Genomic DNA, 20,795 nt, shown 5'->3' on the forward strand with positions numbered 1-20,795 from the left:
CTTATGAAAAGACATCCCTACTCAAGTGTATATGATGCTTTAATGAAAAGCCACTTCTTTGACCCTGGATAACTTTTCAATCCTTGGAATTCTCCTTAGCCAGACCTGTACACCACGGGCCAGAGTCCTACTTTACCAACGGCTCTCAGTGTGTATGTGCTCGAAAGACCACCGACATTCAAATCATCTATGGAGCTTTGAGACCATGCAGACACTCAGGGCCCACTGCTAGCCTCCTAAATCAGAAACTCTGAGGACGGGACCCAGGAATCTGCATTGTGGAAAATCTCTGGGTGTGACATTGTGCACAGGATTTTGAAAAGCACGTTCTGAAACCAATAACACCTTAACTGTCGGTTACCACCCCAGCAGCAATTAGCTGACTGGCCGGCTCCTAAACGGAGCTGCAGGTCCTTGGCTTATCCTTCTTTTCCTCAGTGGGTGGGTTTTGTATCAGATTAACTAAGACTCAAATGCCCCATGTCAAGCCTCCCAATGTGGTGTTCCAAGCTCAGTCACTTTGTTGCCCTTGTAGGACCAGAGGCATTGAGAACCAAGCTTTTTCCATTGATAGGGCCTTTTGCAGCCCCCCGCCTTGGTTTATCCTTTTTTTTTTTTTTTTAAGATAAATCTTTTGAAATGTTTGTTACCGACTAAATTTCTGGCAAACCAAGTCATGATTCCTGAAAATTCTTTATCTAGAATACATTGATAATAACACTTAAGTTTTGAATTTTCTCCCCACTTCTTTATTGTTGACATGTGATATGAAAACTAACACCTAATATACCAATATTAGTCATTTTGAAGTGAAAAATCGTATGCTAATATATTTCCCCTTTTTGTATTTTGGATTGGTTCAAAGTGTTTCAGCAGACGTTTTGTCTTCAGGGGAAAGGCTGGCATGTGGTGAATGGGGGGGCGTGATCAACAAGGGGATTTGACTGGAGTCACCTGAGAATAAAGGGAGCTATGATGGGAGCTGCCGTTGTAAGCGTCCCCACCCACTGAGACCCCGAAAGAAGGGCGCCTGGCCCCGGCAGGGTGGTTTCCTGCGTGCAGATATTGCAGTGCTCTGTAGAGGGACTCGGATCACAAATACCGCTTGTCCCCCTCCCAGGAAGTCTGATTTCAGGGAAATCAGAGCAACAAGAGCTCTTCTAGCAGAGGGGGTGGCCCTCTCACAGCTTGCTGCTCACTCTGGATTTGCTCAAGGGGCCAATATTATGGGACATTCTCAATTCCAGTCTCTCACCCCTCCCCCTCCCTAAAGCTGGTACTTGGGTTTCAGTCATAGCAGGTGGAGGAGGATTGTCCACTTATTAGAGATTCATCCAGATGCCTTTCAAGTTCCCCGCGCAATCGCCTCTCTCCCAGTGGGGCCACCCCTCTGGGGACTCAGCACAACTTCAATGTCACAGTCTGTACTCAGGAGGCCCTCCTGCCATAAACACTTAAGAGGCAGAAGCCCCCGATCTCCTTCTATCCAGTCAATACCCTTATTCATGCATCGAGCTGAGGCATCCGACAACTTCACGGCACCTAGGGAGGGTTGGCATTGACAGCCTTGGTAGTTCTTGGGAGTGTATGAGTTGGGTCCCCTTCCTTTCCTCCCCTCATTGCAAGCTCCAGATGAGGAACTAGGAGACCTTATCTCTTCCTGGAGCAAAGAGAGTGATGGGTGGTAGGTGAGTCAACCTTCTTCTAACAGTCTGGGGCAGGGGCAGGGAGTCTGTCTTTCCCTCAGTCCCTGGCTTGTTTTCTTGGCATCGGTTCTCAAGTGTGAGGAAGGTGGCCAGAGGCCTACAAGAACAGCACAGCCGAAGCTCCCAAGGATCTCCTATACCCTGTTTTCCTCTGTAGGCAGAGGTCAGACTGAAGAACGCATTATTGAGTATATTCTTAAGACTTCTCTCTTCCTCTTCCTGTCTGACAAGCTGGAGCTTTGATGACAAAGAAAGAAACCCTCAAAAGTGCAGCTTTGTTGAACTCATGACAGAGAATAGAATGGTGGTTACCAGGGGCTGGGGTCGGGGGTGAGAGAACTGGGGGGATGTTATTTAAGGGTACAAACTTGCAACCAGTATAAGTTCTGGAGAGCTACTACACAATATAGTGATTATATGTCAACAATATCACATTATAAACTGCAAAGTTGCTAAGAGACTAGATTGTAAGTGTTCTCATCACCCAAAAAAAGACAATTATATGAAGTGATAGAAGTGTGAGCGCTGTGGTGGCAATCATAGTGCAAACCGTAAATGTATCAAACCAACATCTTATACACCTTTAACTTACACATCATTGTATGTCAATTACTTCTCAACAAAAAATTTGAAAAAATTTTTAAGCGATGCAGCTTTGATGCCAAGGAAAAGAGAGGGTCCAGCCATAATATTCTGTAAAGAAATTCAGATGGAAAGGGAGCAACAAAGGACCTGGACTCTAATGGCTTGGGAGGAGGGACAGGGGTAGGAAGCATCACGTGTTTCAGGGAAACCTACTCACAAAAGCAGACTCCCTCTCTTCATTCCTATGGTTCTTCAGAAAGCCAGAATCAGAATCCGCCTAGGGACCCGATACTGACCAGCGCTGGGCTGGAGGGCTGGGTGCAGGGACCCTGCTCTCCCCACCTGGCAGGCACCCTGGGAGCTACCTGGAAGGTAGGCTAGTCCAGCTCTGGGAGTGAAGAAAAGTTGCACAGATCCTGGCTCATCGTTTTTCCCAGGACCAGAAACTAATGGTGGTAGATAGTTGCCAAGGATTTCGGATTATTTAAAAACAAAACAAAACAAAAACTCACAAATCTGGTTTTGGAGCAGGGAAAACCAGAAACCCCGTGGCGTGGCGAAAGGGAACTTCTCTTTTGTTTGTTCCTTGGAGGTGCAAGAGTGTGCGTGGTTTTAAACGAGGAAAGGCAAATTTCGTAACTCACATAAGAAAATTTACGGGGGGAAAAAAACCCACTTGTAGGTAAGATTAAATTGAACTGGATTTGAGAGTTTTGGAAGAAGGGGTATCGGGAGATGCCACTTGCTCGCCAGCAGGTGGCGCGTTTTCTTTAGGATTGCTCCTCCGAATCTCTCGATAAAACATCGGGGCCAGCCTAGCTCTGAGTCCCTTCGCCGGAAATCGCTATGCAGATAATAACCCTCCAGTGTCTGGAAATGTTTAATTACCGCGAACGCTGATTCCTCCAGCGCCGACCGCCGCCGATGTAGCCCGTTAAAGACGCAGCGCCGCGGGGATGGTAAGCTAATTCTATTCCGCAGGGTTTCACCCTGACTATACAGAATCAGTTAAAATAACTTTTCTTCATCATCCTCAGTTTGATTAGACACTGCTTCGTTTCTAATACATTTAATTTATTTCCACCTTTGGATAGGAGGAAAAGTTCAGTAGACTAAAACGTAGATTTGTTAAGTGTCTAAAATAATTCTGTCAACTCATATTTGTACAAAAAGTAAAAACTCACTACTCCTTTTACACACATTTTACACTTGCTCCTCACAATATAAGGCATCATCACCATTTCATTTTACAGATGATAGTATGCCCAGAATTCATGCAACTTCACATGAATATTCGTGCTTCATACATATTCTTCTTATAAACCAAGGGTCGATATATGCATATGTATATTGTTACATTTATTAAGGTGACAAATAGTTACAAGATACTTACGGACTCATAAAGAACTTACGAAACGGGAACTGCCTGGAAAAACATTTCACTTTCCCTTTCAGTTTTGATACTGTAACTTGTCTGTCGTTGTCACAATAAACACCGGCTCTTGGGTACACCTGGGATCTATTCTCCTAAGACTCTGGAGTTGTTTGTACGTTATCAGAGCGTGTTATCTGTACAAGTGTGTGTGGATGTCGTGTTACCTACCTCCCCTGCTTAAAAACTTTACCCCCTGAAGCTGAATTTTGACCTGATTGATCGTAATGGTTCCAGAGGAACTGCTGAGCCATTACAATCCATCACCTAAATGATTACAGAGGGATACCTAAATCTCAGGGTTATTTGAAAGCTCTGTACATGTGTAAAGGGGGGGGTCAAATGAGCAGAGCCCCAATTGTCCACAAAGTAGTTACAGGAAAGCTTGCCTTGGAAGCAAAAACTCACAAGTGCTAAGTAAATTCCGTTTTTAAAAATGAGGTCATTTTTGCTTGGCTGGGGAGTAGGGAGATGTAGGGTTCATTTTTTTTATCCAAAACACCCCCAACACGACAGAGGCCACGTTCTAGTTAATTTTCTGGAAGCTGTTCAATTTTCACCCCGAAGACAGGCTGGGGCTCTTTCCTTCCCAGTAAGCAGGGGTTGGGAGAGGAGCTGGGGTTGTGGCAGGGAGACCTATGGAAGCTGTCACAACCCCGTGTGCCCAGAAAAGGTGGAGGCGAGGGCTAGCTGCGGGACTGGGAGCCATGAGGTCAAAGACCGGGTGGCTCCGCCGCCCCGGATTTTGATCCTCCTCGTTGGACCCCACCTGCACTGGTGGGGTGTAACCCGGACCCGGAGGCCTGATCGCTAATGTGGGGACCTTTTCCCAAGGATGCTCAGTTGCAACGGAGACTGAGACCCTTGGGCGCCCGCGGTAGCGCCCTGCAGGCGGTGGGCGGGCAGGAGCGCGGGAGGGAGCCCTGGCGGAGCTTGCGGCGGGTCTAGCTGCTGGCGGGAGCCTGCAGGCTCAAAGTGAGCAGAAGCTGCAGCTGCGGGTGGAGGAGTGCGCTGGCCGCCCGGGGAATGGGATGGGTGTCCAGACAGGAGTTTCCTCACCTGTACTGGGCTCCGGGGCCATAAGACGGTTGGGTTCAGGCTAGGAGGACGTTTACGAAATTCCAAACGTGATGTCCTTGTGAGTCCTAAATGAATCTGACCTCCCTAAAAGTAATGTGGAAGTCCTTAGGTGTCCTGAGTCCTGCCCTCCTCAATCCAGCCAAGTTGGAGTCCAGGTGTAACACTGAGATCTGCTTTAGGCTGATCAGTTTCTCTTAAATAGGTGGGGGAGGGGATCCTCTGCTGTTCCTCTTTGAAGAAGGGCAGAGGGGTTCTTAGCTTTCTGGGCTTCTTCTGCTTGCCCTACTCAGAGGGAACCAGAACGTGGGTGGCTTCCAGTGGAGACTGAGGCCATGGTTTGTGGGTCACCCCCTTGGGAGCTTGGATTGGGGTGGAGCACTCTTCAGCAACTGCAAATCTTTCATTTCATTTCCGAGGTTTCTGGGGTTGTTCATTGTCAGAGAAAGCCCTACAAGGAGCATCTTCCAAGCTCGGTATCTGAAACAGGCCCATCTTTGCCCCAGCTGTGGCAAAGTCCCACAGCTCTCATCTTGTCTTGTCCTACCTTGCAGACCAGCTCCAGGGGAGGTGGCCAGAACACCTCTGAAAGACAAAGCCCAAGACGCTGGGCCAGGAGGAGCCAGCTCCAACCTTGCATCCATATCTTGCCCTACACCTGCTAAATTCCAAGATTTGGCCAGAGTCCAAATCCGTTTTCCAGATAACCTGGCAAAAGTGGCATCAAACAACCCAGTGCCATGGTCCTTTCTTTAGAATCCCTAAAGAGCTCTCTCCAAGAGCTCTTTAGGGATCCTACGACCTGGATATTTCTACAAGTCCTTGAAGCATGTTGGCCAAGGGCCCTGATTCAGAAGAAAAAGGCAAATGGGAAGATGTCGGAAGCAGTTACGCTGTGTGTTCTGAACAGGAGATGGGGTTTGTACACCTGGGAGGCTCCATCCTACCTGAACGCCCTCTTCTGAGTGGACATTTCCTAAGCAATCTGGACAGCCAGAGGGCCAACTGTGGGGGCTTCTCTTGGATGCTTTCATGGTTGCTAATGGAGGTTCCTGAGCTTTGTCTCCTAGGAGAACCTGAGACCAGAAGAGGCAAATTCCCTGGACCGAGGGGGAAGCGAGTACAATCCAGGAATGCCCTGCTAGACTTTCTTTCCATGCCTTCCCCTGCTCTTGGAACTTGCTGCCTTGGAATCTCAGGGAAGGGAGTGATCTCAACTCCTTTCTGCTCCCAAGGGGCCTCTCCCTGGCCAGAATGTCGCCCCATGCTGGCAGCTGCTAGGATTCCAGCTGCACAGGCAAACTTATATGGGCCCCTGACTCACCACTAACCTGTGGCAGGGGATGAGTGCAGTCCCTTGGGGCAAAAACTGCACCCCCCTCTTCCTCCTCCCCACCCAAGCCAAAGTTACCTAGGGGCTGGAGGCCATGTTCTGTCCTAAAGGCCTGTGGATAAGACAAGGGTCTTCTCCAACTATGTCTTTTGGGGGCATTTCCACTATCATTCCCCTAGGTCAGAGAATGACACCCCAAATATGTCACATCAGACTTGCAGAGCGAGGCTGGAAAAAGCACTGTTCCTCCCCAGAGACACAGTACTAATATGCTAGAGACCCACTGAGGCCAGGATCCAGCCCCAAGGGCTGGGTGGGTCACTTAGCAGCAACACTGGGGCAAACATTGGGAGTGCAGTGACGTAAATCTGGATGCACCCAAGTCCTGGGAAACCTTTGTCTCCTCCTGAATCCAGAGCTGGTGTTCCAGAGAGGTGGCAGCAAGAGGTCAGAGCTGGGGTCAGCTGGAGGTCAGCTCTCAGAGCCCAGCAGTCAGTAAGGTATAGGTACTCTCCCTAAGCAGAAGCAGTGAAGACAGAATTTCTTGCAGCCAGAATCCTGACCCCTCCTTAGGTCCCAAATGCCACCGGAGACAGCTCCTTGGGCTCAGAGGTCCTGAAGCTGAGGAACTTTGCAGCTTGCTCTCCAAACTCCCAGTGCATCCTCCCTAAACAAATGAATACATGATTGGAGGGTGCAACTGTTCTTTAGGGTGGACTCTTACAGGGTTTTGGATCCTAGGACAATAACTTTCTTGACCTTCTTCCCCCACCCTCCACCTCTGATCTTTCCACCAAAGGCATAACACAGAGTCTGGGGTCAGCACTAGGCATTGGGGTCTGGGTGGCTGCGCTGGGGGTGAGGACTCCGTTGATCTCCAGGAACTGCTGATACCCAGGGCCCTACGCCTCTGGGGAGGGATTCTGGGAGAAAGGGCTACTCTGCCAGGGGCCAAAGAGCTCTGGAGTCCAAGCTACAGAGCGGGGATCCCTGCACAAGCTGTGTCCCAGGCGCTCAGGAATAGGACCGCGAAATGTGCAGTTTCAGCCTGCTCTCCTCCGCTTGAGGCTGTTTCTTCCAGCACGCCAGGGGTGCCCTCGTGGGCCTAACAATGCAAAAGGGGTCGCGCCGGACTGAAAAGCAGGGGACCCAGGTCCGGGGAGGCCGGGGCAAAGTGAGCGCAGCTGCCAAAGTCTGCTGCCCCGGTCAGCAAAACTTTGTCTCTCAGTGCGCAGGCGCAGGGCAGGGTTGGGGGACAGGAGAGGGAGGGGAGGAATCCTGAGGCAAAGGGAGGAGGGAGGAAGAGAGGGAGGGAGGGAGGGAGGGAGGAGGGTGGTGGATTAAAATAAGTAGGCGGCTCGGTGCTAAGGGATGAGTGAGTCGGAGCTCGGTCTCTCCCCAGCAAGTTCTCAGCCGCTCCCGGTTCAGACCCAACCAGGGAGCCGCGAGCGGGGCTCATCATCCCGCGAAGGGCAGGACTCCGGGGCAGTCGAGCGCTCCCGCGTGTCGGGCGCTCGGAGTACCCGCAGCCGGAGAGGGGCCAGGACTCTAGAGCTCCGGGGGTGCCTGTGGAATCCAGCGCCTCTGGCTTCCCGGGTCCCCCGCAGCGGAGCCCCAGAGACACCCTCAGCCCGGGACCTCCGCGGAACAAGGTAACTGCAGCCCTGGGAGCCCCTGCTCAGAGAGGGGAATGCGGGCAGCACTCCCGGGTCCCCTGTCACACTGCGGCGGGTGTCTCCTCTCTCTGGGTCCCAGAAGGAAGCTCCTCTTGCCAAACGAAGGCTGCAGGACCTTTGTGAAAGTGAGAGCAGCTGCAGCCCAGGGTGGTTGGGGGTGCTGGCTCAGGGACTTCCCGCGCGGGGTCTTCGGCCTCTGACCTCCGGGGAATGAGGGGGCGGGCCTCCACTACTGCTCCTTGCGCTGACCCGCTCCAAGGAATCCGCGGCGAGATGCCCGCGGACTTTGGAAGTCAGCCTGTGGGCCCCCCTCTAAGAAACCGAAGAAACTTCAGCGGGCACAAACTTTCCCGAGATGCACGCCTAGCCCAGTCTGACCTACTTTAGCTGACGAAGAAGGAAAAGAGAGTGGATGGATGGCCACGGCCGCAGCCGACGGCGCCAGGGACAGGTGCATGCCCCAGCCAGGTCGCGCTTTCCGTGCAAGTTTTTTTTTTTTTTTTCTTCTTTTTTTCTCTTTCGGAGTTACGCTCAGGTATCAGGCCCGCTGGACCGGGAGCTCAGCGCCGCGTGCCTGACCCAGCCTCGCACTTGTGCTCTGACTTTGGGGTGTTCTCTATAGGATAATTGCTCTGTGTAGTCAAGGCCTGGGGAGTAACCCGCAACTGTTTTGGTGCAGGGAGGCGTGAGGGAGGCGCGAACACTACTTCCCAATGGGAGACCCACACGCCTAAGTAGCGGAAACGCTGTGGGTGCCGTGAGTGTCTCCGGTTTGGGGCTTATAAGGGAAGGATTCGTTTTCTCCCCTGACTGTCCCCTAACTCAGCCTTCGGGAGAGAAGAGGGAAGTCGGAGGACAGAGGGAAAGAGGTGAGGGGCTGCCTGCGGAACTAATTTCTTTCCCGAAATGTCTCTGATCAGAAGAATGAAAACCCACATGCAGTCCTTTTTCAGCAGCTCGCGCAGTAGCGGGATAGGCTCTCAGGGTGTAAAGTAGCTCCGAGGGTTTCTTTGTTGCCACAATTTGGTAAATTTCAACCGGGCAAAGAGCTGCGCGCTGGCTTTTGGGAATATAAACCACGTGCAAAGCTAGTTCGTCTCCAGGATCACGGCCTCCTAGAGAAGAGAGGGCTGAGAGGGACAGGGGACGGCCAGTGGGTTGCTGTTCTATCCTAGGCTCCTCGAAGTAATTGCGATTTCATTAAGATTGGGGAACAGATCGCTAAGGACACAGCGGGCTTTTAAATGCCCCGGGATGGCCTCCTAGCCGAAGTGTTCGTTCGATCTCGTTTGTTGGGAGAATTCAACAGAAGTATCCGGTGGTGGTTAGTCTTCCCACCAGGGGTCTGGACGCCTGTCACCACGAGTGTGTTGGGGATTCGATGTCAAGGATGATTTTCTGGGGCTGCTGCTGGGCTCCTTCAGGCGCAAGCTCGTGGAGCTCGCTCCGTCCTCATTAATGCAAGCAGTTAACTCGCTCACGCTCAATTAGCCCCGAATAAACCACTTTAATAGACTCTGCACACTTCGTTAATGCCCTGCGTAGGGCTGGCTGCAGACCTGAGATTGGCGCTCCACCGCGCGAGGGAAGCAGCTCCGACACTGCGCCGGGGACCCAGGCTCGGAAGCGCGAATTGCTTTTGCCGCGTGTAGTCGGGATCTTTACCCGCACCTCCCAGGTCCCGAGGCTCAAACTCCTTGCCAAGTGGCTGCCTGGCCCGGGGAGAGGTGTTTCCCCTCGCGTTTAAAAATCTAAAGCGTTCACACAAGGGTCCCCGGGGTCAGGGCAACGGGACCCGGATGGGCTGGGAGTTCGTGCATCCTCTCGGGTGGGAGAGGAGAGTGTGAGACTGTTTTTCTCTTAGTTGACCGCCTGAAACCGGATCGCGCATTTGGCCCATTCTTGGTACTAGTGTAAAGAGCCACGTTTCGAACGAATTTCGTCCCCAGGCAAGTCGTTGGGGAGAGCCTGGGGAGCCCTGGCCTCGGAATGCGGCAGAAAATAAGAAACTGGCTGCGCAGCTGAAGAAAATAAATTGAGTGTTGGGGGAAACAAGATCGGGCAGATAGCCCGGAAAGGTTGGCTCCCAAGAGCAGTGATGGCTGCAAACGCCCCCTCCCCCTACGGAGCCCCAGGTCTTCTCGGCTCCTGGGGGTAGGAGAGGAAAGGCCAGGTTAGTAGCCGATGTTGGTGCGTTCCCCACCGGGGCACCGAGCGCGCTCGGGCCCTTGTGCAGCTCAGAGCCCCGCCACTGCCACCGCTCGCTTGGCCCGGGATAGGCCAAACACCGAGAGGAGCAAACACCGAGAGGAACAAGCTGAGGCCCCGGTGGCGCCCCCCGCCCAGGGAGCCGGAGATAAGGATCTGATTTCCAGCGCCTGGAGGGAAAGAAGAGGTGACATTAAATCAAAGAGCGCTCACCTCGCCTAAGTCTGGGCCAACCTTTGAAGTTGGCAAGTCTTCTCTTTCTCCCTTCTCCTTCCTCCCTCCTCCCCAATCCCAAACGGCCGGCCTTCTTTCTGGCCCACTTCGTATTTTGCCTCCCCATGTCTTAGCGCTCTGGGATGATCCCCACGCTCTAGGATCACGGGGCCACTGGTGATCCAAGCAGCAGAGAAGACTGGTCGGAAGGCTCTTCCACTCGGGTGGGCACTCCTGCTCCCGAGGCATGGTCACGGCAGGGTTGTGCCTCCCCTAGCCCCGAGGCTGAATTAATTGCTGTCTTTACCCTGGTTTTTCAGATGATTGCTAAGTAACCTCCTGCGGGAAATTTCTGCAGGCTCTCGGTGTTTTGCACCTTCCGCCCCCAGCAGAACCTCTTTCCCTACTGGCCCACTATTCCGGCAGTGACCTCTCTGCCAGCTTCCAAGGGAAAGTGTTTCTGGGTCAAGATTGTCCTTACTCCTTCCTGAACGGGCAGGGCACTCTCCCATTAAAAGCTTTGCTGCGGTGAAAGGCTGTGGAGTCTCTGACTGGGCCTTGTGGCCTTGGGCTGAGAGTAAGCTAGGCTAGGGAAGCTGTTTGGCGGGAGGGGGTCAATGTCTGCCCATGGAAGGAGCAGAACAGTGGCTGGCACAACTCAGGGAGGGGGATTTACTGAAGGTTAGAAGAGCAAGTGGATGAAGAGAAGAGGGGGAAATGAGAGGTAAAGGAAGAAGTGGGCAGCAGGGGATTGAGACAGGCAAGAAGGACTCCCCAAGTACCCTGCTCCCACAGTGATTTCTTAAGTAGCCCCCAGCTCAGAGCCCAGAGAGTTCAGCACTTGAGCCTCCCAAGGCCCCCCATGTACTTTCTACTTGCCTTCTCCTTTTTACTTCCATTGGACAGACTGAAAATTAGGAATGTCTGGGAGGCACAGAGATGAAAGGTCTCTCTGCAGAGCCCTGATCTGTCCATGGAGGCTGGAGACCCTGACCACACAGGCCAGGAGATGCCCTTCTGTTGGTCACTTCAGCTTCCTGGCCTTGCAGTTGGAGGGGCAGAGATCAAAGCAGCGGAGGCCCAGCCTCAGTGCTCTAGGCCATGGGCATACCCACCTGCCCAGGTGTCATGTCACATAGAAACATCCAGAGAACCCAAAGACAATGGCCCCCCTTTTTTTAATGGGGTAGGGAGGGCACTGAAGCTCCCTTGTGTGTGACTGCAGATGTTTGAATGAGTAAATGAATGTGGGTGTCAGTGTCCTGGCTGAAACGAAGGTGATCCCCAGGGGCTAAGGTAAGGAGTCAGTCCAAAAGCAGAGAGGGTGGTGTCAACAGGGCTCATTAATAGTGAGGCAGAAAAGATGACATGTGAGGAGAAAGATGACATGTCGTCTGGAAGCCAAATTGAAGCTCGGCTACTAGAGCTTTGAATGCACAGGAGCTGGGAGACACAGAGATCTGTGTGTGTTCGTATGTGTGCTGTCTCTCTATGAGGCCCTTCATGGGTTCGGTGCAATCCCCTCTATGTGTGTGTGTGTGTGTGTGTGTGTGTGTGTGCGCGCGCGCATGGGCGTGTGGAACCACATTCGGGCCAGTTCCTGCATTTTGTTGAGTAGTATAACACCGATCATCTCAGTTTATCTTTGCACCTTGTTGTCAACTGCTTCAGAACCTGTGAATCCGTGTTTATCTGTCATGGTGCATTTCTATGTTTGTGTATCTGCATATGAATGTGTAAGTGTGCTTCCAAGTTCCTGTTCTCTTTGCAGGAGAGTGCAATTCTGTGTTGACTCAGGCTTGTGTGGATGTAAATTTCCACACACCAGTTTCCCTGTGCCACTGCCTTTCTCAGTGCTCTGGACACGGGAGGCCCTCACTTAAGTTGGTTGAGTTGTATAGGATTTAGTTTCCCTGCTGGTTTCTGTAGCAAGTTGTGTGTCTCTGCGAAGGCCATTTGGAGGGAGCCCTGCATCAGAGAGGGTTCCATCTTCTCTGTGAGGGCAGTGGGTTCCCTCAGTGGGGTCTTAGACTCCCAGCATCAGCTCTGGGGGACAGAGAGGGTGTGGCTGGGCTGGAATTCAGAAGGAGGGCGACCTACCCTGAGCTTCTCTTTTTCTCTCCCTTCTTTTTTCTTCTTTCCTTTGTAGATTGAGATTGAGAATCCACTGCAACTACCACCACAATGGGCAGCAAAACCTTGCCAGCGCCAGTGCCCATTCATCCATCCCTGCAGCTCACCAACTACTCCTTCCTCCAGGCAGTGAACGGCCTGCCCACAGTGCCCTCGGACCACCTGCCCAACCTGTACGGTTTCAGTGCGTTGCACGCTGTGCACCTGCACCAGTGGACGCTGGGCTACCCTGCCATGCACTTGCCGCGCTCCTCTTTCTCCAAAGTGCCGGGCGCCATGTCCAGCCTGGTGGACACACGCTTCCAACTGCCCGCCTTTCCCTGGTTTCCTCATGTAATCCAGCCTAAGCCCGAGATCACCGTTGGAGGCAGCGGCCCTTCCGCACTCAAGACCAAGCCACGCTTTGATTTTGCCAACCTGGCTTTGGCTGCCACGCAAGAAGATCCATCCAAGCTTGGCCGGGGGGAGGGTCCCGGGTCCCCCGCTGGTGGGCTAGGCGCCCTCCTGGATGTAACCAAGCTGTCCCCAGAAAAGAAGCCCACAAGGGGACGCCTGCCTTCCAAGACCAAGAAGGAGTTCGTCTGCAAGTTCTGTGGCCGCCACTTCACGAAGTCCTACAACCTCCTTATCCATGAGCGGACGCACACGGATGAACGGCCCTACACCTGTGACATCTGCCACAAAGCCTTCCGGAGGCAAGACCACTTACGGGACCACAGGTACTATGGGGTGGCTCCCCAGAAAAGCTGTCTGTCTCTGTTCTCACCATCCTCCTCCCTAATGAGGCTGTTCTTGAGCCCAGCTCTGGCTCCAAGCATCACAGTTTCTGAGAAATCTCTACTGTAGCAAAGGAAGCCCGACAAGGTTCAGGGGTAGGTTCTTGGAGCATGGGTGGAGAGAGCATGGGAAGAATAAGTCAGGTCTCCATGAGCTCTAGACAGGCAGGCACAGCTTCCTAACTCGTTCTTCCATCTGCAGCGCTGTCCAATACAAGTTTCTGCGGTGATGGAAAGCGGGACCCATGACACATGTCACCACTGAGCACTTGAAATATACAACTGGTGTGACTGCAAGATTAACTTTTTAGTTTTACTTAATTTTAATTTTAATAACTACGTGTGGCTAGTGGCTGCCAGCTTGGACAGCAGAGCTCCAGCAAGTTGTCACCCCTCCCAGGTCCCCCTGTTCACCTTTGTTGTTAACCCAAGCCTTATAAGGAAACCGGGCTTGTCCCTCAGGGGAAGGCAGGGATGGGCCTAGCTGGACCTGTTGACGGATCTGATGGATCAGACATTGCCTCTGGGTTTCCTTCACCTCCCTAATCTATCCACAAACTTCGCATTTTGCCCACTCCACACTAGGTACCCCCCACGTCCCCCCTTTCTTTTGAAGGCAAGCACCTCATTGCTATGGGAGGGGATCTTGGATAACTGTTTATAACATTACATCATTTTGCAAAGATTAATTTCTCTGTTTTTGCTTTCAGATATATTCACTCCAAAGAGAAGCCTTTCAAATGTCAAGAGTGTGGGAAAGGATTCTGCCAGTCCAGGACTCTCGCTGTCCACAAGACGCTACACTCACAGGTGAAGGAGCTCAAAACCTCCAAGATCAAATGCTAAAGAGAGCCTCCGGGTCACCAGTACCCTGGGTCACGCTGCCCCCTCCTCCAGAGGGACCAGAAGCCGAAGGCGACTCTGGCGGGCAGCGGGAGGGGTTCCCGGGACCTTCCCCTATCCCAAACTTGTCCCTTGGGTCCCGGGCGCACGCAGAACTCGAGAGCCCCGCCCCGAGCCGTGACCCCAGCCGCCCGGGCGGCTCCCCCAGGACGCGGCTAAAGTCTTGGCCAAAAGGCGGTACTCACGTGGCGGAAGGGAAACTGCATTTAAAAAAAGAACGAAAGCTCCGCGGAGCCGCAGCGGCGCCTCTCCCAGAAGTATTACTTTTTCTATTGTTATTTTATACGTTTTCTTTATTATTTTTTTCTTTGACCATATAAGCTTGTAACTCTGCCTGCGGAGAGAGAGGGGAGAGGGAAAGAGGTTCTGCGCGTTCGCAGCTTCCACCCCCTCCTCCCGTCCCCACCCCACCCCGGGAGCCTGCAAAAGTGTAATCCATGTATCTGCTTCAGCAGCCCGGCCCTTGGGACCGCGGGGCCACGGATGCCCCCTCCCTGCTCCGCCGCGCCGCGCCGCCGGTCGTTGGCCCTCGGACTGGGACCGCGGGGCGGAGGGCCTTGGGCCCTGGGGCCGGAGGGGGCCCGGCCTCCGGCTCCCCTGCTCCGCCGCCCAGTCACCACCGGCGAGCAGCCGGCTAGGAGCAGGGCGTTGTATTGCGATTGGCACTTTATGCTGACCATCGGTAACGGACATTTATCACTGGAGTTTTTTAAAATATGAAATAAACGGTTATTTTACAGGCATTGCAGGATGGGTATTTTCCCTCCCAAACACAGGAAACTGGGAGGCTCCTTTCCTCGAGAGGAGCAGGTTTCCCTACCCGCTCCAACCTGTCCCACTTCCCGAACCCGGGCATTATTGAGGTGCTAGGATTGAGATGGGTGGAGAAGCCTCTTCTATCCCTGTGTTGGTCTACCTCGGATCCCGTCCCAGGTTTATTTTCTTACTTCACTCCTCCATTTCGGTCTTAGGTCTCAGTGTCCTCACTCCTCACCAAAGGGCTGGGAGTTCGTAAAGAAATCGAGCCTGCGGCCAGTACATCGGCCGTGAGAAATCTCAACGTCTCCAGGTGCCCGGGTCGTATAGGGTCCACTAAGGGAACAGAATGTCACCCACCTCTCCGACCAAAGGCTTCTGTACTGACCTTCTGCATCAGCTCTGGGGAGGGAAGGGGGTGCCTTCACAGATAGCCTCAGGACCAGTACTGTCCCCTGGGCCCCAATACTCGGCTACACGTGCACAATCGCCGCTGCCTCCCCAAAGCCCCACACCTACAACGCTCCCTCCGTTAGGATCCCCCAGACACAGTTCTCTGTCTGGGGCTCGTCCCCTGCCCGGAGCGCGGCTCCACGCCGGCGAAGATTCCCTACAGTTTTTTAAAGCCTTGTTAGGAATGGCGGGGGCGGGCGCCCTGGGAGGCCCGGGACGTTTAGGAGGAGAAATCTGAGTCCGCCCTCCACAAGTTGAACCTTCCCCGGGGCGTCTAGTTTTCCCACAATTAGAGGCCAGGCCGCCGGGGGCTCTCCTGCTTGGGGCGGGGCGGGGCTCCCCAGCTCCAGAGTCCTGACCGCAGGGCGGTGCAGGCGGTGGCGCCCGCGGCCTTTCCCAAGCCGAGCGCGCGGCCTCTCGGGCTTCTGTGCCCGGCTCTCAGCGGCCGCGGAGACGGCTGGGTCGCGCTTCCCGGCCGCGGGGACCCAAAGACCCAGCCTCAGGCAGGGCCCTGCGGACTGAGAAAGGAAGCCCGGGCAGTAGGAGTTAAAACGCTCTAGCCTTTTACTGCACCATCCCCACCTCCTCCGGGCCAGCCTCTCCGCCCAGTATGGGCTTGAACTTCGCGGTTCCGGAGCCCAACTTGCCCCTGTGACCCTGCCTGGGCCGGCGCTGATGAGCCTGGCCCTCCGCGTTCAGAGCCACGCTGCCCCCTGCTGGACAGGCCTGGACGGGCGGCCCAGGACTGGGGCACGTCACTGTGTCCTGCAGCACAACCCATCTAGAGGAACTCTCTAGATGAACTCTCCGCTACAGGCCATGTCCACCACTCATCTAGATGTCTGGTCTTGCCCTCAAAACTTTCTCGACCCGTCCTATGGCCCACTGCTAATGACTGTCCGCTGCCGGGTTTGAACCGGCCTGGGGGATCTCCTCTAGCGGAGCAAGATCCCAGCCCTTCTTCCCCCAGCTTCATAAGGACGCTCCCCAGGAGAGAAGTGGAGTCTGGATGCCAGAGAACGGTGATTTCTGGGAGCAGAAGGAAGGGTTAGTCCGTGGGTTTTGGGCTTCGACGGCTTTAGCCCAGCCAGCGCAGGCCGTAGTAAGGTGTGCGCACTTGGCCATGGCTTACGTTAGGGGCCATGGCTTATGTTAGGGCCCATGGCAGGAGCCACATCCGTTCCTTTATTAGCTCCGTGAGGTCGGGGGACGTGGCTGTTCTAAGATGACGACAGTACCTGGGTACACGCGGCCGCTAAGGAAAGCTTTGGGCACCTCCGAGGACCCGTGAGAGAGCCTCCCTCAGTTCCTCCGCTCTTTCTGGGCTTCCACCTTTCTCAAGGATTTGCTACTGCTGCCGCCCCCGCGGCCTCGCGTTAGCCGCCTCCCACTCCCCCAGGACTGTAGAGCTCCACCCCAAGGACCTCTCGAAGGCTGTGAAATGCGGAAGGTTTGCAGGCGAGGTTTTTCCATTCTGGCCCATCCCACCTCTGGTAACCTGAATCCCCTTCCTTCGGTCCCTCCTAGGTCCTGCAATTGAGAGACTTTCTATACCAAGTGTGCGTCCTTAAAGGATAGATTCCCAGCACAAGTTTTATAGAGAGGTCCTGGAGTGGGGCAGGGTACTGTCCAAAGAAAGACCTCCACTGACTCACAATGCCTCCACCTTGTCCTACTCTACCAATGGCTCACTATCATCCTGATGGACCCAGAAGCCACTTCTCAACGTAGCTCGCTGCGTCTATACCCTGACAGTGATTTCATGGATTGTGCAGTAACAGCAGGGCAAGTGGAAGGGCAAGCTGGGGCTGCGGGCCCCTAGGCACCACACAGGCTACAATTCCCAGACAACGTGGTTGGGGGCAGTTTCCAGCTCCCACTCTGGGTAGCAAGAAAACGCAAAGAGAATGTCTGAAATGCTTGGGTGGGTATTATTGCTTACCCACGCTGCAAGGGGACAACTTCCCCCCACCCCCGTTACACCCCTAGAAGATCCCATTCTTCTCTCCCACCTCCCCCGATCCCAGTCCTCGGACATTAAACTTCTTTGGTCTCAGGTCCCCAGCGTGGACTTAGGTCGGTTTTCGGGAGTGAGGGAAGGGAGAGGAGAGTTCAGCTGGGGTCCTCCCCCAAGCTGCTAGGCCAGCTGTTCCTGTGAGGGGCAACGCGAAGGTGTGTGCTACTTGGCTGGGCTGGACCTCTTTGTTAATGGGTAGAAGGCGCAAGAGACCTTTGAGGCAGCCTGGAGCTTCCTGGGGCTCGCTCTGGGAGATCAGTAGCACTCTGGGGAAAGAACAGCTCACAGAGGCTTCTCCCCAAGAGGAGAATGTAGTCAGGGTTCTGGGGCATAGGATGGGCCCCTTTTTCCTGCGGCTCTCTTGGCCGCGGGAGTCAGAGCTAACATACGGTCATGGGGAAGGGAGAAACGAAGTGGATTAGTCTAGAGCTCCTTGATATCACATCAGCTCCAAGAACGTGCAACCTGTGCTAGCACACCCAACCCCAGCCCTGGAATCTTGGTGTCTCGAGAGGCGGCTCAAAGGCATCCCGCCCCACCTCCCACAGCACTAGGGCGCTGTGACGTCACACGGGACTCTGGCAAGATACGCCAGGGCTCCGCCAAGTCTACAGCGGTATCTCATTTGTGCAGTTCGATGACGTCACAGACTGGCGGTGATACTACGGCTCCCACATTTCCCGGCCCCGCCTCGCGAATCCGGCCAGAAACGCGCGGAGAATTCGTTCGTTCCCGTACAAGAGGGTCCTGAGACCCGAATCGTTGGTAGGTGCCCCGAGTGAGGGAGAGCGCCCGGCGGCGTTCCCCTCCGGAATCTCGTGGCTTAGAACGCTCTCCCAGCGCGGAGGGTTTCCGTGCACCCGCTGCAGCGGGATACTAGCCCCGCCCACGTTGCCCTGTCCTACCCGCCGCTTCCAGCACTGCGCATGCTCTGCGCGCAGGCGCAGAAGGAACTCGTCGCCCAGCTCAGCAGGCGCTGGAGTTCACCTTCCCGCGGCGGTACTGGCCAGTAGCCGCGGACTTCTGTGTCTCGCTTTCAGATGTAAAGAACGCAGAGTACCACTGGCCCAGCGGGCGCATCCTACTGTCGGCGTTTGTGAGCACTAGAGATGTTAACGCCGAAGAGGGCAGCTCTGGGTTAACGCGGGCTAGAGACCTTGGAGTCCCTGTGGTGCCTCGAATCCAGCGCTGCCGTGGTCCGACGGAGGTCCGTGGGATTGGAGCTGAGAGGGATGGTGCGGCCCGCCCCTGCCCTAGATCCAGTGCGGCCCCAGTCTTTTCGACAGGGCCTTTGAGGCAGAGGTCTTGGTCTCCAGTCCAGCGGATTCGTGGAGGCACAGGCTTGGTCACCCACCCTGCCCTTTCAGCCTGACTTTCTGGGCCGCTATGAGAGCCAGACTGAAGGTTGGGCCCAGTTTGCATATGTTTCAGATGAAAAATTCACTATGGACATGAGATAGGATGAGGGGGTCAAACCTCATGTCAGTGGCAGAGGAAGAATTCGAAGTTGCGTTGCTTTTGAGGCAAGGGATTCGAAGACCCAGTTGTTGCTTTTCCTGCCACTTACAAGGTCAAAGTCATACATATTTTCTCAGTGATTTATTCACCACTACAACCAACAACTGGGTCCTAATGTGTTGCAGAACAACTTTGGCATTTATGAAACACGTAGTAAACGTATTAGAAATGCTTTTCTCAGCGTCCCGAAATAGCCTGCCTCCTAAGCTGCCTTATTCCTAAGAGAAACTTCTTCCCGTCTTTACTTTCTCATCACCTAGAGATAATGAAATGGGACGGAAGAAGGAAATCACCTGGACTGGTGGTCATGGAACTTCCTAGAAAACTTGAAAGAAGCCACCTTTAACTGCATGGAGACAAATGGATAAATCAGTTCACAGATTATTGTTATATTTGGTTGAGAGAGGAAGGTGGGAGACAAAATGTAAGTGCCCTACTTACCACTCCGTGGTGGCATATGTCTAGGGAGAAAAAAAAAACTCGGGGCAGACAGAGGTGTCAGGCAGGGCAGGGCCTATATATGTGGCAGGTGTGACTGAAAAGGTGGTAGGGGGTCTTCCACTTTGCAAACACACCCAACTATGGTCTTCTTTGGATTTGTGTTTCTTTGATTTCTACTAGAGTGTCCATAGCCTAAAGAAAAGATAGTTGTACAATGTTGTTACATGGACAGATCTGCAGGAATATTCCTCTTACCCAGCCACCTGAGCCCTGGCTATCTGATACCACTCTTGGCCATTTTTCTTGGCCAATGCTAGTTCCAGCTCCAGCGATTAGAAAATAGGACTTAGAAAAGTGGGATGGATGAATGATTGGAGTGAGTTTTGTTTCTTATTTCTGTTTTTTAAAGATTTTATTTATTTATTCATGAGAGAGAGAGAGAGGTAGAGGGAGAAACAGGCTCCCTGCAGAGCAGGGAGCCCGATGTGGGACTAAATTCCAGGACCCCGGGATCACGACCTAAGCCGAAGGCAGACACTTGAGCCTGAGCCACCCAGATGCCCCTGTTTCTTATTTCTAAGCATGGAGCTGGCTCTTAGCAGCTTAGCCATCTCTGGGGAGGTGTAGGCATAATTAATTTTTAATGTTTGGTTTGATTGAACTCTTGCTTGTGAGATAAGGAGTTTTGTGGTTACAAGGGCAGGGATGGGTTGCTATTTGTCACTGGTAGGAGTGGGTACCACTTGGAGACTGTAGGTAGGTAGTGGCATGAGAAACTTTACAGGGGACATGGAGTAAGGCTAGAGGAGATGGGGCAGGAATCGCTAGATTCTTCACCACTCAAAGGACCAGAGAGGGAAAGTGAGCTTCCAGAGAATCCAGGCCTTGCCTTAAATAATGAGGTTTACTTGGGAGCTTGGTTCACTTCTTATTAACCTGGGTCAAGAGCTGAACGTGTCTATGCAGAATTCAGACTATCTTCAGTATTTTGCAGCATACATAGCTCCTCCTGTAGGTCTGTGGTGGGCGAAGAACCAGGGCGGGTGTGGTGCTGTAGCTGTCAGGGACACTTTCTATTATGGCCTTGTTAGACCAGCCCACACTGAAATATCTGAGCAGAGTCACTCTAAAGTGAGTCGAGCGGCTCAGAGATTTCTTGTTAACTGTTACAGGGATCTGTGCGCCATAGATCTATCTCTTAAGTCTTCTATATTCTTTTTAGCTTTTCAGTTTGTCTATTAATTCCTAACTTTGGTACTTTAGTGTGTTAAAAACTCCCACCATGATGGTAGAATTGTTTTTTTGTTGAAGTTCTAGTATCTATAACATGTTCAGGTTTGTCTCTCCTTCACGGTCAGCAGTACTCATGGGCGATTCCTCAGTGGGACATTGGGGACAGTGGCAGTGACTGGGGCTTTATCACTTTGGGAGAAGTGTGAAGGCCTGCTAGGGCTTCTCCAGGCCGGAAGCCAGGCAAGCTTTTGCCCTGGCAAATGATGCTTTATTTTAACAATCGTAAGTATGTATTTAACTGGGCCAGGGAGGATCAGGAGTGTTGGGGGAGGGCA

General features: G+C 53.3%; 1 protein-coding gene and 1 long non-coding RNA gene across 4 annotated transcripts in view; both read left to right on the plus strand.

Annotated features, from left to right (window-relative positions):
* The first annotated feature begins 3,141 nt into the window (after positions 1-3,141).
* OSR1 (odd-skipped related transcription factor 1) lies at positions 3,142-14,785 on the plus strand. Its single transcript, XM_044390477.3, is given in 4 exon segments — positions 3,142-3,250; positions 12,380-13,082; positions 13,850-13,961; positions 13,963-14,785. Coding segments are annotated over 3 exon segments (981 nt in total). The 5' UTR covers positions 3,142-3,250; positions 12,380-12,414; the 3' UTR covers positions 14,164-14,785.
* An 867-nt stretch (positions 14,786-15,652) lies between these two features.
* The window catches only part of LOC123001992 (uncharacterized), a 274,590-nt gene continuing 269,447 nt past the window's right edge, over positions 15,653-20,795 (plus strand). For all 3 annotated transcript variants that reach the window (XR_008958157.1, XR_007190802.2, XR_008958156.1), the window contains exon 1: positions 15,653-19,210. This is a non-coding gene — a long non-coding RNA (uncharacterized LOC123001992). The remainder of the gene's footprint in view (positions 19,211-20,795) is intronic.

Source organism: Ursus arctos, unplaced genomic scaffold (genome assembly GCF_023065955.2).
Source record: "Ursus arctos isolate Adak ecotype North America unplaced genomic scaffold, UrsArc2.0 scaffold_8, whole genome shotgun sequence".
Lineage (NCBI taxonomy): Eukaryota > Metazoa > Chordata > Mammalia > Carnivora > Ursidae > Ursus > Ursus arctos.